This window comes from Triturus cristatus, chromosome 8 (assembly GCF_964204655.1).
Source record: "Triturus cristatus chromosome 8, aTriCri1.1, whole genome shotgun sequence".
Lineage (NCBI taxonomy): Eukaryota > Metazoa > Chordata > Amphibia > Caudata > Salamandridae > Triturus > Triturus cristatus.
The window spans coordinates 239780531-239799676 of record NC_140591.1 but is presented as its reverse complement, the minus strand read 5'-3'; the positions used below and the strand labels follow the sequence as shown (position 1 = coordinate 239799676).

General features: G+C 47.3%; 1 protein-coding gene across 4 annotated transcripts in view; it reads right to left on the bottom strand.

Moving 5' to 3' along the window:
- Nucleotides 1–19146, bottom strand: part of CNTN5 (contactin 5) — a 3369946-nt gene that overhangs the window by 313236 nt on the left and 3037564 nt on the right. For all 4 annotated transcript variants that reach the window (XM_085621430.1, XM_085621433.1, XM_085621431.1 and 1 more), the window contains one exon: nt 3205–3363. In XM_085621430.1, the coding sequence (XP_085477556.1) occupies nt 3205–3363 (159 nt within the window). The remainder of the gene's footprint in view (nt 1–3204; nt 3364–19146) is intronic.

The following is a 19146-nucleotide window of genomic DNA, read 5'->3' as shown; positions in this document are numbered from 1 at the left end:
AGAAGGTATTTTTCCCGCGTGGGATACATGATTAAATGGTAAGGGCTTCTATGTTACCCATTCTTAAACACTATATTGGCAAACCCGTTCAGCACTGCCAAAGTAAAACATGGCCACAACAATAATCTACATGGGGTTTTTGTGGAGTTTCAGAAAGAGATATTACATTTGCTCCACCTCTCCTGCGATATATCAAGCACCAAAACTCATAATGACCTGAGCACAGGATAATGCATTTTTGTACATCTCCTCACTTATGAAATTCCCCCTTTCTTTCATTATAAATAATCCTTTCTTACTGTTAAATGGTGCTCCGAATGTATTTTGCAATTGCTCCTCAAAGGTGTAATTAAGAAGTTCTCAGCAGAACTTTTGCTTTCATGTTTGTGTCTCTTCACTAATTAGCAAGCACATGGCTTCCTAATTAAGTTATTCTTGTAACTATCTGAATTACATCTTTACAGGGTCATCATCTCATCATTGTTCCCCAAGTGTCGTTAAAAATAGCAAAACAAACTCAGCCATTTTCCTGTTGGGGTGTAAATCAGCAGCCCTTCCAGGAAATATGTTTTTCACAGCTGTTATGACTGTTTGATTCCTGGTTCTTATATACAGTCTAACATTGTGTGTTGAGGTAATTATTCACTTCCCACTGACACATTATCTTTAAGTCAATAAAAAAGGCAACAACATCTCACACATGTATATAAATTGTGCTTTATTTATTAGCAGCCGTTAAGTAACCTTTGCTGGTTTACTGTGGCAGCATCTTCTATAGACTAGTATTGGGATGCTTTAAGTCACAGAATGTAATTCCAACCACCCAATGGCGGATCCTCCAATAAAGCGGAGGAGGGTTGCCCACTGCTCTGCGAGCAGTTTTAAAAGGAAAACTAAAATTATAATAACCAATAGTAAGAACATTTTTGTTTCCCGTTCCTGCTTAGGTGCGAGCGGGGCTGGGCTGGCCAGAGCAGAGGCAAGGGGGAGGAGTGGTGAGCATACTCTCTGTCTGCATGACAGTTTGGCTTGCCGTCTTGGGCGGGCCAAACCATCATGCGCACTTAGCATGTTCTTCATCAGCTTTATTGCACAGCCTGGATGGAGAACATGCACAGCCTCCCAGTCCTTGTCTGAACACTGAACCACAGAGTCGAGACCAATCACAACGCTGCTGTTAGGCAGCATTGTGATAGGCAAAGGGAGTGTGGGAGCCTTAGTACTTCCTGGTATTTGCTGTCGATTGAGGAGCCGAAGAGGAGCAAGAGGCGCTTGCTGTCCGGCCTGCAGGAAAGTGATTTAAAAAAAGTATTTTTCATTTATTCCCTTATCCTTCCCCCATCCGCCACCCCTGTTATGTAGCGGCTGCCACTGAATACACCTTATTGTTTTTCCTCAAATTGCACCCTACACTTAATTAGTGAATAAATACATGTTTGGTCTGCTAAATACATAGCGTTCCAAGCAAAGTGTGTCAAACCTAGAAAGAATGGACCTAATAAATTAGCTTTTGCATTTGAAGTGGGTGCTTTGTATTATTTTGATGGGTAGGCAGATTATGCACCATTTTTCTGAATAGTAAGATCAAATCAAATCAAAATATCTTTATTTGGTTTTGCATAGGAAACTATAAAAGTACACGTAAGAACATACAATTATTTTCTGACATCTAAAAAATGTGATGCTTAAGAACAACATCAAGAGTCTCAATACTCCCTCCTGATGGCTGATCAGAGTTAATTTGAGTATAGTAACACAGGCAATATATATCTGGCAATTGAAGCCCACTCTATTAATGGATAGCTTACCTGATACTACTCTTGGTTGTTACTGGCATTTCATATCTAATAATTTAATAGTGCAACCATAAAGATTAAGGGGCATATGTGTCAAAAACGCTTTTTGCGATTCTCAAATTGCGATTTTTAGCAAATCGCAATTAGAGAATCGCAAAAAGCAATGTATGTATGATTTGCCAAACATTTAGCGAATCCTACATATTCCTTATTTGCGAATCGCGAATTGAGATTCGCAAATAAGGAATTCTATCCCATTCATTCCTATGGGCTAGGAGGCCCAGAGGAATTAATGGGAAGACATTCTCAATTTGCGATTCGCAATTAGAGGATCGCAAATTGAGAATGCAATTTCAAGTCAAAAGGACATCGTGTTGCACCCCTGAAATATGTATGTGCATATGTATGGCGCACATACATGCCTAAGGACAACCTGAAGTTGGTGGCAATTTGCGATTCCTTAAGCCAAAAATCGCACAACTTGGGTGCTTCCTACATTGCATTTAAGGAATCGCAAATTGGGATTCCTTAAATGCATTAGTAAAATAACAAATTTTGCGATTCCTTATTTTGCGAGGGCCTTTTAGGATGATACATCCCAAAAGGCTTTTTCCCGTTCGCAAACGGGCCGATTCTGGAATGGGCTTGATGCATATGCCCCTAAAAGAGATAAAACATCAAGCACAATTCATCGTTTATAAATATTGCAAAGGTACCTTTCTCGCAGCCAGATGTTAAAACTCTATACTTGCATTCTTTCTAGGTTGTAATGCCTACCGGCAGTCACAACCTCATATATTTTAAATAGTTCTGCATGATCGTACGGCAGGAAACAGAAAGTATATTAGAGCAACAAATGTTTCATCATCTGAAAGACCTTGTAATGCAAGAATGGTGTGGGCACTATATCTTATATTTCTCGTTCTCATTAGTGGGACCCCAACTAATACACCACTTTCTCAGAAGTGTAATCTAAGTTTGGAAGTGTTGTGTTAAATATCACTATCCACCTAAATTTGTGTCCGTGAACATAACAGGTTTTCTTAACTTTAAGTCTCATCATAGAATTTGAGGCACAGGTCCATCATTGGTGACAACATCGAAAACCATGCTTTCTTGGGTAATGCTGGAATTTTTGGGTGATTCTTGCCCGGACCGAAAAATTACTGGATAAGTTACCAAAAACTTTTTTTCACTTGTTCCTTTTATGTAAACTTTGTTTACAATTGCATCTCTTCATGTAATTCTCTACGTTTGAGTAAAGGGTTAGGTAGGGTAATGGTTTATACCATGAAATAGTAATGCACTTGAATATTTTATTTTAAATTAATTGGAGTTAAGGACTTTTTCAGCTTCTTGCAACTGCCAAAGTACACATCATACATATTGAAATCAATTCTTTCTATACCTGTTCTAACATTCTGCCAGCCGAGTGAAAATGGGCTCCTGGCCTGCAGGTTGTAGGAGGTAATCGGACTGTGATTGTCAGCTCCCCGGCTCCAGGACAATGTTGCAGTACTCTCTGTAATTTCCTCGACTATCACAACCCCTGGCGGCCCAGGCGGACCTAGAAAAACAAGATGGCAATTGGAATCATGAGAAAGGACACACCAACATAGAAATGTTTTTAGTATGGCTCTTCCTACTGACTTATCATGGACTGCAAAGCAAAATAGGCTAAAAGCAGTGGCGTAATGTAAAATTATGGCCCCCCTGTAAAATGTGATGAGGGCCCCTGAGTACCCATATCTCACAGATATTCATTGGACTGAATGTGGGCCATCTGAAGAATTAGGGGCTCCCTGAAAGTTTGAGGTGCCCCGTGCACAACAGGGGCCGTGGGGGCCCACATTACACCCCTGCATCATGAGGTGTTTTGAAGTGTGTAAACTAGCTCAGTCCTGACAATCCCTGGCTGTAAAACTCTTTGCACAACATTAGGTTTCATACATCTTAAGGCCATAGGTCGTGCCAGGAAATCAATACTCTTTCTGCAATTTCAGGGAATCATCAGGTGAAATGGGACATTTATTTCTGCATTCATTTGTTTGTTTGGAAAACCTTTGCTTGCGTCCAAATGATTGTTTAAGCACACTCAGATCAACAATCAGTGATGATGTAGAACAGTGATGAAAACTATAGATTCTCCTAGGTCACAAGCCCCTTTGATAGTCAATAGGTACTTCAAGCCAAATGCCCAGATTGCTGTGGTTGAACTCGGCAGGTTGTTGAACAAGAGCATATAGAATAACTAGACCCATCGTTTGAGGAAAGGGAAGGGTGTCTTCCCCCCGCCGTGTTGTCAGCAGATTAACAACTATAAGCTACTTCCAAGCCAAAGGACTGCATTTGTCACTTGGGTGATCTCTGGCGTTTTTACTCATTCTTTAATCATTTGTGAAGTTAATATTTTATAACAGCCATTAAGTTAAATGTCATGATACACGACATGGATTTAGGAAATGGCCCATACATTGTGAGTCATTGTTAACGTGCAGATATCCACACATTTCAATATTTCGGATCGTAAAAATCCAGTTGTCTCCCTTAGTTTCCACATCTGAATATCATCAATGTTTCCGATACTTGCAGACCAAGTGTGGGTTACTGACCCCACCTATAGTATGAGCAGATATTGTTTTCCTTTTATACATTGTAGATTAGATATAAGATAATGATCACATATTTTTCCCAATTTCAAAATACACAAATCATTTTTTTATACTTCTCAGATTTCATTAACTTTGTCTTCAACTCCCTAAGAATGAACAGTACCAGGTTTTGCCTTTTTCCTGACCACCAAGAAGAGTTCCAGAGGAGACAGAAGGCATGAGTAAGTGAAAATCATAAAACCTGGCTGAAGCAGTTTTTTGTGTTGGAAAAAAAAATAAACCTGTTGAAGCATAGTTTTGACAGTAAAACTGGGAAGGTGAGCCTCAGATTTCCCAAACACTCACCATGATGTACCCAACTAAGGTTGTAATTTACTATTATTTTGCATGGATGCTTGGATGCTTGTGTGATGTCAGCGATCATCAAAACACATTTTGCACAAGATACCTGAAGCAAGCACAACACAAAATAGCTTTTCAGCACAGTACATTAACCTGTATTATCTATGCAAGGGGTAGCATAAGGGGTGGGAAAAGCTCAAACACCCATAGAATTTCATACACAGCCACATTTGCTAAAATACCATGATCTGACCTTGCTTGTAATCCTAGCACAAAATGAAGCAAGGCACTAAAAAAGGGTAAGTGGAATATTGTATGATATTCCCTTCTATAAAATATAATTTTCACAATATTACATAGTTTGTGCAACATTCTATCCTATTCAGGTATTTAAATAAAGCACATACCTCTCAAATTGGGCTTCCCAGCACTAAAGACAACACACTTGCCGGTTTGCTGGATGCACTTTAAGTTGTAGCATGGGCTAAGGTTAGAATAGATCTAACTTCAGGAGTTTTCTGAAGGTGGTTTCAGGTTTATCCATTCTCAGGTTCATAGGCAGGTCATTGCATAACTTGGGGCAAGATGTGCGAAGGAGTGCCCCCCGCAAATCGTCCTGTTGACTCTGGTTGTTGTCAGGAACTTAAAAATCATTATCCACCTAAATTTGTGTCCGTGAACATAACAGGTTTTCTTAACTTTAAATCTCATCATAGAATTTGAGGCACAGGTCCATCATTGGTGACAACATCGAAAACCATGCTTTCTTGGGTAATGCTGGAATTTTTGGGTGATTCTTGCCCGGACCGAAAAATTACTGGATAAGTTACAAAAAACTTTTTTTCACTTATTCCTTTTATGTAAACTTTGTTTACAATTGCATCTCTTCATGTAATTCTCTACGTTTGAGTAAAGGGTTAGGTAGGGTAATGGTTTATACCATGAAATAATAATACACTTGAATATTTTATTTTAAATTAATTGGAGTTAAGGACTTTTTCAGCTTCTTGCAACTGCCAAAGTACACATCATATTGTAAAGACCTCCTGGGAACGTAGGGGGTGGGATGTGGCTGAATGAGGAGTGGGCCTTTTCTGTGCGTTGCCCGATGGGCCATGCACAGTGCTTTAAAGTAAATTATTTTCTGCACCAGAAGCCAGGGCAGGGCAGCTAAGGCCTGGGCGACCAAGTGATATTTTGGGAGTTTGTGGGGAGTAAATGTTGCGGCATTCTGGATGGCCTGAAGTCACTTTATGGAATACTTGGGACCTCATAGTAAGAGGGAGTATCAATAGTGGCCACGTGAGTTGGTCAGTATGACCACTCTCCTCGATGAAGATGGAAGTCATTGTATACATTTTCTCAGTATACTGAAGCATGTCCCTGCGAATTTCTTGGCATGCATTTCCATCATCAACTTGTCATCTATCCAAAAGCCTAAGCTTTTCACTGCAGTGTGGGTCTGTGGGAGCTCTCCAAGGTAGTCTAGTCAAGATATTTCTTCCACCTAGAGAGGTTAGCAACCACCAACACCTCTGCTTTTTTCGCCATTTAGTTGAAGGCTGCTCTCAGACATCCAGTCTGTAACCTGTTTTAGACACAAGTTTAGTTGTGAGGATGTCTGCCCTGTTTCTGGCGTGAGGGCTAAGATCAATTGTGTGTCATCAACATAAGATAGAAATGCAAGGCCATGTGCACGCAGAATCTCCGCCAGGGGGAGAACACATAAGTTAAAAAGTGTGGGACTTACAGAGGAGCCCTGTGGTATGCCACAGTTTAAGAAGACTGCCAACCAGTTAAGGAAAGCCCCTGATATTTCCGCTTCCTCCATCCTTTGAATGAGGATTGAATTTGAAACTGTGTCAAAGGCTGCACTGAGATCTAACCTTATCATGGCTGATGAGCCTCCTTGGACCAGAATTGACCGAAGTTCCTCTGTGGCTATAAGCAGGGTGGTCTCAGTGCAGCTGCCTAGTCTGAAACCTGTTTCAGTGTAAGACAGCGTGTGTCTCTAAAACGCTAGAGATGCTTTTTAACCTGTTTCTCTAGCACGGCTATGGGGACTAGGGAGATGGGTTTGTAATTTTCTGGATTGGTTGTAGGCTTCATCAATAATGGTTTGATTGTGGCATGTTTCCATGTGGTGTGGACACTACCACTGACCAAGGAGTCATTTACAATGTCCTTCAACGTTGGCAAGATGATATTCCCACCTTTCTTTTTAGAATAGGGGGGCCGGATCTAGCGGTGAACCTGATTTAATGGAGACTTGAATTCCTTCTGTATCACCCTTATTTAGGGTGGGAAATGCGATTAATATAGCTGTGGACAGTAATTCTGCATGCAAGGCGGGATTGGAGGCAGCCATTGTTGACAGGGCGCATGAGATATGTTTCACTTTATTTACAAAGGCATTTGCAAACATATTGCAACGTTCCACTGAAGGTGGGGGGATCGGCATTTTCCTGAGGCTGTTTACCACCTTGAACAGTTTCTTACAGGAGTTGTTGCCCATTTAAATTTTTGTATGGAAGTAGGAAATTCAGGCCTGTTTACTTACATGCTGGTGTGTTTTCGCCCCTTTTCTATAAGTTTCTTTACTGAGGTTGTCATAGGTTTTCCTCCAGTTTCTTTCCATTTTTTTGGCCTCTTGTTTCAAGTTCCATCATATACCATGGAGTTTGTCTGTTGGTCCGCTTGGTTTTATGAAATATAAATAGAACTAAGGAATTCAGTGAGTGGCCTAACCAGCTTTCAAAGTCTTCATACATTTTGGTGGTGTCATCCTTCATAGCGGGGACAGAGTCGCTAAGTAGGCTTAGCCATTTGCCTGTCTGGGTTTTGGGGGAAGGCGCTGTGTGTGCCACAAGCGGACAATGCAATGGTCCAACCTCAGAATGGGAATTACCTCTCCTAAATTTATGATTGTGATGTTAGTGAAGACAGTGCCAAGGAGGTGACTGCGATAGTCTGTAGGTGTCTTAATGATTTGTTTCAAATGTAGCGCCACCAGATCCTGTACTACCATAGTCGCCATTACATCACTGTTTTCATCAAAATGAAGGCTAAAGTCTCCTAGCAATGTAAAATTAGCTTTCTGGAAACTGCATACTCCTGACGGTGACTACTGCTTAGAAATTTGGACTGGAATTTGTACTTCAAGTACATATTTTAAGCAAAAAACCAATAGCGTGGCTTTGCGTCAATGTGTAATGCTTAGTATCACTCAAAAATATTGTTGGGTCATTGTAAATAAGACACATCACTCTTTTTCTAAATTCACACAATATAATGCTGCACATTTCACCATAGTGCTATTTGTGTGAAGATCATAAAATCTGGTCCCCAAGAGATGAAGCAAAGAACAGGATAGGGGCTTAAGGTGAGGGCAAGGTTTGTTATTTATTAACCCTATTTAGTATACCCACGTTACAAAGAAAGCAGTTAATCAGAGAACCAATATCCATAGCAAAGTGATCTGAACTGACAAAATGAAAAGAAAACCAGTCTGAAAGGCAGCAAATCTTGTATAATTTATTCTCTATTTGGTATGAATAGAAATATGATCAAAAAATGATTTAAATTTGCATATTTGACAAACAACAATAACTGAATTTATTTGTTAAAAATATAATACTAATCACGGTGATGCACCCCTGAGTGAATCTAAAAAGGTGTTAAAATGTCTATCATTGTTATACTTTATTCTATCAGAATTTAAATAATCTATGCACACAGTTAATCAAATTTGGAGGAAATGCTTCTTAGAAATATTAATAGAGTCTAATGAAACAAATCAGTAAATCCTTAGCATGTATTATACACTGGCTTTGAGCAGAAGGTCTCAATGGACGAATGTGTTAACTTTCTACAAACAACCTTTCAAATTACTAATTTCCCTTTAGCATGCCCAATTGACAGATTGGCTTCCTCTTAGCAAAAACATGTTTAACTTGAAAAGAAATTATGCGCTTGCAAAATCAATAAGCACATCTCAGTAAAACATCTTTATTTGTGTTGTTGGCACCTTTCAGGAGCAAAGACAAATAAAGTAGATTGCATATTTAGTCAGGCTTTGCATTCGTACAGTGAACCTAAGCACTATATAGTATATAGTATACCAAAATCTGCTGTTTGAATGTCAACCTTCTATGAAATCTTTGAAAATATTATTAGTCAGTGAGGTTTACACAAAACCTTTAATCTCCAAACAAACAACAGGGCAGGAAGGAGTGGCACATACTGGATCTCACACACCTTTCTTAGTTCACGTATGACATTATATCACATTTAAATAGCATAATGGTGGCAGCCCCATTACATATCTCAACCATACATCAACTCATACAATTGCATATAATAACAAAGTTAGCATAACAATGTATAACATTCAACAGTCTTATCTTGTGTGTTTGACTATATGTGCTGGTATTATGAAAGTAAGAATGTAAAGAGCAATATAGTCCTGTATTTAGTGTTGAAAATGCAGCTCACAGTTGAAGAGTGTTTGGTAAGGTTAATAACCTTCACAAGGGGAGGAGAATGGCATATTCTCCAATTAACATACAGAGACAATGTTGATTTCATTATAGAACATGGAGGCTAACATTATGCATAACCATTTATTTCAGCCCCAATTGCTGCCCCAACATGCAGCCCTTTAAAAACATTAAATACATCATAAATAAACATTCAAAGTTAGAATATTCAACAGAATATATAAGTCCATGTCACATAAGTACATTCCTCTTTAGGCTGCAATGAAACGTATGATGCTCCTCAGGCTTGACAGGAAAAAGTTCTTATTGCAAAGACTAATCTGAAAGAGAGGAATCAAAGTGAAGTGAATGTCTTATTGAAAAAACCTATTTAAATCTGTAAATTACACTTATTAATATAGTAGAAAAAGTCAGGTCAATATAATTTTTTTTTCTGTGATCGTTTTTTGCTTCTGCCCTGTATTGCTCAATTGTTTTTCTGTGATTGTCTTTTGCTTTCTCCCCCTTTCTGTGCCTTTTGCCTTCTGTTCCCTTCGCCGTCTCCCCCCTCCCATTTTCCCGCCGCTGCGTCCCCTGCGGCCTCGCCCCCCCGCTCGCCCATTCGTCCAATCTCCCCTCCCACCTACCCTTCTTATGGCTGCCGCTGCACGGTGAAGAGAGCGACCCTTGACCCTGTCTCCAGGCAGGTCACTCCCCACGCCGCGCAGCTCCATCTGTCTGCGCCCGTGTCTCTGCCCAGCTGCCACTGCTGCTGAAGGAGTTCGAGGCCCGCCTCCACCCGCAGGCTACCACCTGCGCCTCATCCCTGGTGGCCAGTGGTAGGCCGTAGGTATTTGCGTCCAGTATCTGCACTGTTTTGTTGACTTATCTGCTTCTGCCCTGAATTGCTTATTTGTTGGTCTGTGATCGTTTTTTTGCCTCTGCACTGTATTGCTTATTTGTTTTTCTTTGATCGTTTTTTGCTTCTGCCCTGTATTGCTCAATTGTTTTTCTGTAATCGTCTTTTGCTTTCCCCCCCTTTCTGTGCCTTTTGCCTTCTGTTCCCTTCGCCATCTCCCCCCTCCCATTTTCCCGCCTCTGTGTCCCCTGCGACCCCGCCCCCCCATCCAATCCCCCCTCCCAGCTGCTCCTCCCTCCCACCTCCCTTTCTTATGGCGCGCCTAAGACAAGCCCATCTGCGCCCGTCCGTGCCTGGACCGTGCCCAGCGCCAGAACCCCTGGCCCCTGCGAACGCCACGACACCCAAATCCGCTACAATGCCAGCACCCTCCACGCACTCAACACCGGATGAGAACACACAAAAGCGTACCAAAGGACCCTTCTCCTGCCAGAACTGCAGCTTCACCAGCACCACAGCCACCAATACGCCAACCAGGACCAGACTCAACCACCTCCGGTGCATACTCGTGAACACCCGCTCCGCCCGCAAACACGCCATTGAACTCTGGAACCTACTCGACTCAACCTCCCCAGACGTCACCTTCCTGATGGAGACCTGGCTTAACCCCTCCTCGGCACCCGACATTGCCATAGCTATCCCGGACGGCTACAAGATCACCCGCAGAGACCGCACCAATGGAGTTGGAAGAGGAATCACCATCGTCCACAAGTCCACCTTCAGAGTCTCAACCAACTCCGACACCCTCAGCACCACCGAACACCTGCACTTCCAGATCCACACCGACCCCAACACCACCCTCAGAGGAACCCTCATCTACAGACCCCCGGACCCCAACCACAGTTCAGCGACTCCATCGCCGACCTCGTCAGCACACACGTCCTCGCCTCCACGGACTACATCCTCCTCGGGGACCTGAACTTCCACATCGAGAACAACAACGACACCAACTCCACCACCCTGATCGACAACCTAGCCAACCTCGGACTCAGCCAACTCATCACAACACCCACCCACTCTGCCGGCCACACGCTTGACCCCATCTTCTCCGCAAGCCCCCACGTCTCCTTCAACCACACCACCGAACTCCCCTGGACTGACCACCGCTGCATCCACTTCACCTTCCGGAACCCCACCACACACCACCGCACCCAACAGATGCCTTGTCGCCGCTGGAGCAAAGTCACCGAAGACCAGTTAACCACCACCCTCGCCCAAAGCCCACCCGCTGACTCCACCGACCCCGATACCGACGCCCACAACCTCAGACAGTGGATCGATGACTGCACCAACACTCTCGCCCCGCTCAAGACACCCTCCAACAGTCACACCAGCAAGAGAGCCAGCTGGTTCACTGACGACCTCCAGGCCTCCAAGCAAACCTGCCGAAAGCTGGAGAAGAACTGGCTCTGTGAACGAACACCGGACAGCTACACAGCCCACAAGAACGCCTCCCGCAGACACCATCACCTCATCAGATCAGCCAAAAGAGCCTCCTTCAAAGACCGCCTAGACAACAACGCACACAACAGCAAAGAGTTCTTCAACATCGTGAAGGAACTCACCAACACCAGCTTCAACACCAACGACATCCCACCTTCGCAAGTCCTGTGCGACTCACTGGCCACCTCCTTCCATCGCAAGATCGCAGACATCCACGACCGCTTCAATGCCACAACCGCACCGACAACCACTGAGACCCCCTCCCCCACGACCACCATCCGCACCAACCACCTGCTCTCCTGGACCAACATCAATGATGACGACACTATCAAGACAATGAACACCATCCACTCCAGATCCCCGTCAGACCCTTGCCCACACCACATCTTCAACAAAGCCAGCACCGCCATCGCACCCCATCTCCGGAAAGTCATCAACATATCCTTCAAGACAGAAACCTTCCCGGAGAGCTGGAAGCACGCCGAGATCAACAACATACTCAAGAAACCCAAGGAGTACCCCAAGGACCTCAAGAACTTTCAGCCCATCTCCCTGCTCCCGTTCCCGGCGAAGGTCATCGATAAGACCGTCAACAAACAACTGACCCGCTACCTTGAGGAGAATAGGAACCTGGACCCATCCCAATCTGGGTTCCGCAGGAACCACAGCACCGAAACTGCCCTCATCGCTGCCACCGATGATATCAGGGCCCTGCTAGACAACAGAGAAACCGCGGCTCTCATCCTCCTGGACCTGTCAGCCGCCTTCGACATGGTCTGCCATCGCACACTACGCACACGCCTCCACGACACCGGCATCCAAGAGAAGGCCCTGGACTGGACCACCTCCTTCCTCTCCGGCAGAACACAGAGCGTCCGCCTTCCCCTTCTGCTCCGAAGCCACCGAAATCATCTGAGGCATCCCCTAGGGCTCATCCCTCAGCCCAACGCTGTTCAACATCTACATGGCACCGCTCGCCCACGTCGTCCGACTGCACGACCTCAACATCATCACCTACGTCAATGACACCCAGCTGATCCTCTCCCTCACCAAGGATCCCCACACCGCCAAAACCAACCTCCACGAAGGAATGAAGGTCGTCGCCGAATGGATGAGGAACAGCCGACTGAAGCTGAACTAGGACAAGACGGAGGTCCTCATCCTCGGTTCCACCTCTTGGGCCTGGAATGACTCCTGGTGGCCGACCGCACTGGGAACAGCTCCAACACCCACCGACCACGCACGCAACCTAGGGGTCATCCTCGACTCCACCCTCTCCATGACTAAGCAGGTCAATGCCATCTCCTCCTCCTGCTTCAATACCCTCCGCATGCTCCGCAAGATATACAAGTGGATCCCCACCGAAACGAGAAGAACGGTCATCCAGGCCCTCGTCAGCAGCAGGTTGGACTACGGAAAAGCCCTCTACGCAGGAGCCTCGGCCAAACTCCTGAAACGGCTTCAACGAATCCAGAACGCCTCTGCACGCCTGATCCTTGACATCCCCCGCGGCAGCCACATCACACCCCACCTGAGAGACCTGCACTGGCTCCCCGTCAACAAAAGGATAACCTTCAAGCTCCTCACCAACGCACACAAGGCACTCCACAACACCGGACCAGCATACCTCAACAGACGACTCAGCTTCTACACACCCACCCGCCAGCTCCGCTCCGCCGACCTCACCCTCGCCACAGTCCCCCGCATCCGAAGAGCGGCAGATCGTTCTCCCACCTCGCCGCCAAGACCTGGAACACCCTCCCCATCCACCTACGGCAGGCCCAAGACCTGCTGACCTTCAGAAGACTCCTCAAGACCTGGCTCTTTGAGCAGTAGCAGCTTTTCCTACCCCCCCAGCTCCTTGAGACCCTCACGGGTAAATAGTGCACTTTAGGGGGCATGGCCAGCAGCATGGCAGTGTAGATGTGCTACATGAGAGCTCCGCTGGCCCCGCTCATGATCCTGGTTACATCCTGTGTCTCTTCGCTGTTGAAACGGATATTTAGAAGGCCGATTCCCAACGGAGTGTAGCGGATCCGTTGCAGAGACCTCCGCCTTCATCCTGCCTGAGATCTGGGCAGATTTCTGACACCCGGGGCTGGAATGCGGCCACTTCCAAGATGGTGGCACCGAATTGAGCCCGGGGCCTCGCTGAGCGGCCGTGGTGACCGCTAGAAGACGTCTCGCGAGCCTGCTGCGTGGATCCCCATCAGGAGTGAGACCCTCCCTGCGGTGGATGTTGAGGTGAGATGATCCCCCAGGACGTCGCTGCAGCAGTGAGGCTGGCAAGTTGGGGAACGCTCCGAATCGCGGGGGTGGTGTCAGTGCCAACACGACGGGCTGCATCGGACTCCTTCCTAAGGCCCTGACTGGTGAGGAAGCGGCCGATAACCCTTCGCTCCCCTGGGGTGCCCTGCCCTGTATGAATGACGACCTCCCACGCCTCTGACCCATGCAGCGGCTGCCCGGCGCATTTCCCGCTTAGGAGGTGGCTCTGGGGCTAGCAGTGAAGATCGCCCGCTCTCCCCCCTCCCTCTGACAACATACACTGTCTGCACCTGCCTGGCGGTGGTGAATTCCCGTGTGCGACACTTTTGACTATAGCGCTGTATGTGTGCCCCACCCCACCTGTTTGGACTGCCATACTAGCGCTGAAGCACTGAGTTGCGCTTCCCAAACCACCCTTTGCGAACCGTCCTGTCCTTGAGGACCGACTAAGGGGCACTGCACCAACTCCCTGCAGGCTACGGGAGTGCACAGACGGCGTGTGGATTGACCGCCTGGCCACGAAGGTGGGCGCACTCTCCCCCGTGGCTGAGACACCCTGCTCGGACCCCTGCAGGTCTTGGAATCTGGCCACGTTGCGGCGCTCTGTAGCCGAGGACGGAGCTGTCTGGGAGGGGCGCCACTATCTCAGATCCAGCGTGTACAATGAGAGAGCCTTGAGGGACTCACCAGCACATATCAGCCCTGCTACCCGAGACACGCTGCGAGTCGCTTGTCCTCATGTGACTTGTCTGTCGGCCCCCCACCTCCGTGCCTTCTCCCCTCTTCTTTTGGACTGTCTGACGGCGTTTGCAGAGGTTTGGACCCCCTGACTGCGAAACCCTCATTGGGATCACAAGATGGCGTCGTGCGTGAGGGTGCACGGCTGGTTAGCTCCCATTGCGGTCTTGCTGTATCCCCACATTGCCTGGAGAGCCTCAGCGGCAACTTGTTTGCGGTCTCCGCCGCAACAGCCTCGGATTAAGTTGACACACCACCTGCGCTATAGCGAGAAACCCAGCAGTCCTTGCAGGCGACAGCAGGACTGTCCCCCTCCTGTGTCTGCCCACCATGCCAAAGGATAAAGAACCCCGTCCATCTCGGCAGGGTAAACTGGATCATTTCGCCAAGTGCTACCAGCTCCGCAGGGTGGACCCGCCCCCCTCCCAGGTACAGCGTCCATTCTGCAGGCTAACCGGGAGTCCAGGGAGAGCTTGGAAGGGAAGATAGCAGAGGTCTGCTCCGAAGTGACGCTGCTGCGTCACGATCTCCGCAAGGTCTCAGACAGGGTGACCGAGGTAGAACATCGAATCTCAGAGCCGGAAGATACTTCCCAAGTCACACGAAAAGATGTTGCGGGGCTTCTTTCGTCTGTGGCAGAGGTGGCCTGGAGAGTGGATGATGCAGAAAATTGGGCCAGGAGGAACAATCTTCGATTTGTTGGATTCCATGAAAAAGTGGAACAGAGTAATCCAGAGCAATTCCTTCTGACCTTCCTGAAGGATCTGCTGTCACAGGCGCCGTTCTCGACTTGTTTCATAATAGAACAAGCGCACAGGATGCCCAGCTTTGCTCCGCCGCCGAGGGCTCCTCCACGACCCCTAATAGCGCGTTTTCTGAACTTTCACGACAGGGATTTAATACTCAGAGAAATCCAGAAGAAAGAGGAGGTCCGCTATGAGAATACTAAGGTGATGGTCTTTCCGGACTATTCTCGTGATGTGCAGAAACAGAGACAGGCATTTGATCAAGTTAAAATCAAACTGCGTGCCATGGGGATCCAATATATGTTGCTGTTTCCACCCAAACTGAAGGTCATTTTCCAGAATAATACGCTGTTTTTCCAAACTCCGGAGGCGGCGTGGTCCTGGGTGGAGGAACGACCGCAACTACGAAGGCCACCGCTGTCAGGCTCCACCATGTCCCCACTCAAACGAAGGGTACGGTCCTAAGACAGGCTCAAGGACAAGCGTCGGAGGCGGGGTCTACGGCCCAAGTCGTCAGCCGGGGCAACACCGGGCAGAACCCTGCAATCCGGAGACACGGGCACACTCTTATCAGACTCTGGAGACGCGGTGCGTCACTCAAAGTCAGCTGATCCTCTGCAGGGACTGGAGGATACGGGCCACACCGACCTGTCTAAGAGAGAGATGACTCTGATGAGACACCCAGTGCCCATCCGCTCCTGAACAGTATCCTGCGACTGGAAGCGACGGATCAGGCCCTCCAAGTTCCAGATGACCAGCCCAGACACCCACCTGTGGAAGGCGAAGAGAGTTGAGAGGCGGGGCCCACTGGCCGCTGCCGGACACTAAGACTTTCCTGAGCTCTAGTGGTTCTCCACTGGTTTACCATTGAACTGGGAAAGTGATTGGCGTGTTTGTGTGGGTTTTTGATATTGGGTAGTTAATTGGGAGGGAGGGGTGGGGGGATAACAGACCTCTTAACGGATGATTCGCTCCAAAGTTGTCATGTTGACGAGTGGGGGGATGGGGAGAACGTCAGAAGAGAGTAGGGTAGGGGGCTGTTTTCTTGTTTTGAGTATATTTTGAAGATTATTTGATGGGAAAGGAGTTTGTTTGATTCAACCATGTGCTCACACTGATGCGCAGGGGAGGAGGGAGGGGAGCGCATTCCTATCGAACGCAGACACCGGGACGGATTTTGCTAATGTACTACCATGCCAGACGATGAATATACAGTAATGACATGGAATGTCAATGGTTTGGGTAATAAGGTGAAACAGGGATTGGTAACCAAGTATCTCAAGAGACATAGACCTGATATGGTATTTCTTCAGGAGATGCACCTTTTGGGTACGACATGCTCCTTTCTGGGACGGGGGTGTTACACTACTCTGGCACACGCGGGATTTACCAAGGGCTCCCGTGGGGTGGCGATCCTTGTTAGAAAGTCCCCGCCTTTTCATGTTACGCAGACGTGGGTGGACCCCGAGGGAACATATGTTGCGGTCAGGGGGGTTTGGAACCATAGGACTTATTTTCTAGCTAGTATCTATGCACCACCTTGCCTCCAACAACGCACGTTTGACAAATTGACTAACCTCCTCTTGCACTCTGGCCCCGCTATACACATCCTTGGAGGAGACTTCAACGATGTATTGAATCCCCTGCAGGACCGCTCCATAGCTCGAAGAGACACCCCAGATATCACACCTCTGGCCTTTTTACTAGAGTCACTGGGCCTAACTGACCTGTGGCGATGCCACCATCCGCTCCGGTGGACATACTCTTATTTTTCCGGAGCCCATAAGGTGTTCTCCCGCTTGGACTACCTTTTTGCTCCAGCAGGAGAGATGCAACGGGTGGCCGACTTTGACTACCTGGCTAGGGGAATTTCGGACCATTCGCCCCTGCTCATGAAAATGGGTGGTGGAGGTGGACGAAGGCTTCCGTAATGGAGGCTTAATGCGTGGGAGCTGCGGGACGAGACTGTAGCTGAAGAGCTTCGTGTTGATTCCCAGCTATATTTCACTGAAAATGAAGGTTCTGTCCCATCTGCCATTATTTTGTGGGAGGCCTATAAGGCAGTATTGCGTGACAGGGTGCAAAATATACTGGCCCACAAGAAGAAGCGTGTGATTCAAGAGCTTGAAGAGTTAGAACATGCCTTCCTGGACTTGGAAGGGACAAGTCAGGCCACAATGACTGAAGAGGATCTGCGCCGGCTTGAAATAACCAGGCGCGAATACTTAGCGCTTGCGACTGATGAGGTAAAAACATGCCAACTAGCAAACCAACATCGCCTTTACGAAACGGGATATCGGGCAGGGAAACTGCTGGCGTGGCTGGGGCGGAAAGAAATCGAGTCACGGTAGGTATTGTCGATAAAGGACCAAGAGATTATCTATACCGCTCCGGAGGATATTGCGGGGGCTTTTGAGCGCTATTACAAGATTCTTTATGGAGCCCGCATCCATGCGGAAGACTCTCTGATACGTCAATACTTTCAGAGTATTGACATGCCCACCCTTACACCCGACGAATGAGATAGCCTAGAAGGCGACCTGACACTGGCGGAGGTTACCGAGGCTATAGGTCACCAGAAAGCAGGTAAGACTCCGGGTCCTAATGGCCTGCCGAGTGACTTTTTTAAACTGAACACTGTATTGCTGGCCCCCCCATCTCCTAAAGATGTTCACTGAATAAAAAGAACAAGGATGTCTCCCCCAGGACCTTCGTCTAGCCACAGTGGTTGTCATACATAAAGCTAGGAAACCACCAGATGACTGCGGGTCCTATCGCCCCATATCCCTCCTTAATATTGAAACAAAAATCTTGGCCACGATTCTTGCACATCGCCTGCTAAGCGTGATTCTTTTGTTGGTGCACCAAGGCCAATCTGGCTTTATGCCTAAGCGTGCTACTCGTCTTAAATTGCGCCACCTAGATAACTGGATGGATACGGTATGGGGTCGCGACACTCCCCATTTGCTTCTCTCGCTTGATGTGGAGAAAGCGTTTGACACAATCCATTGGCCCTTCATGTGGCGTACTCTGGAGGCAATGGGCTTCAGCCCGGTTTTTCTAGGGTGGCTGGCGTTATTATATAACGCACCTGAGGCGCGAGTGCAGGTCAATGGCACTCTCTCCGCCAGTTGGCCAATACAACGCGGCACCAGACAAGGCTGCCCCCTCTCTCCTCTACTGTTTGCCCTCATATTGGACCCCTAGCATGCGTGGTTCGCTCCCGACCTGACCTAGGTGGCTTCCTCAGTGCTCCCGGTTCACTGGAGGAAGAACGCATATCGTTATATGCAGACGATATTCTGCTCTATGTCATGCGGCCTGCTGACACGCTCCCACGTCTTGTCCACATCTTTGAAGAATATGGCACCTACGCTGGCTACAAGGTTAACTGGACTAAGTCCACCCTCTATCCAGTAAGTGGAGGTCCCGCATCTTACACTTTTACCAGCTGCTTGCGGCTGGCCGAGGAGGGCTTTCTTTATTTGGGACTTTATATTACCACTGACCCCGTCCTTCGCATTGGAACGCAATATACGACGGGTGTTGTTGAATTTTCAGGCAGATGGGAAACGATGGAGGAAACAACCTCTCACTGTCATGGGCAGAGACGCCATGTACAAAACGACGACCCTCCCTCAACTTCTGTATGTTCTTCAAAACACTTATCACAAACTACCTGATACAATTTTTGCTTCTATTGATAGTGAGTTGCGCCTCCTCCTCTGGGAGGGTGCTCATCCACGGATAGCACTGCGGACCCTGCAACATAATCCTTACAATGGGGGGTTAGCCGTACCAGAT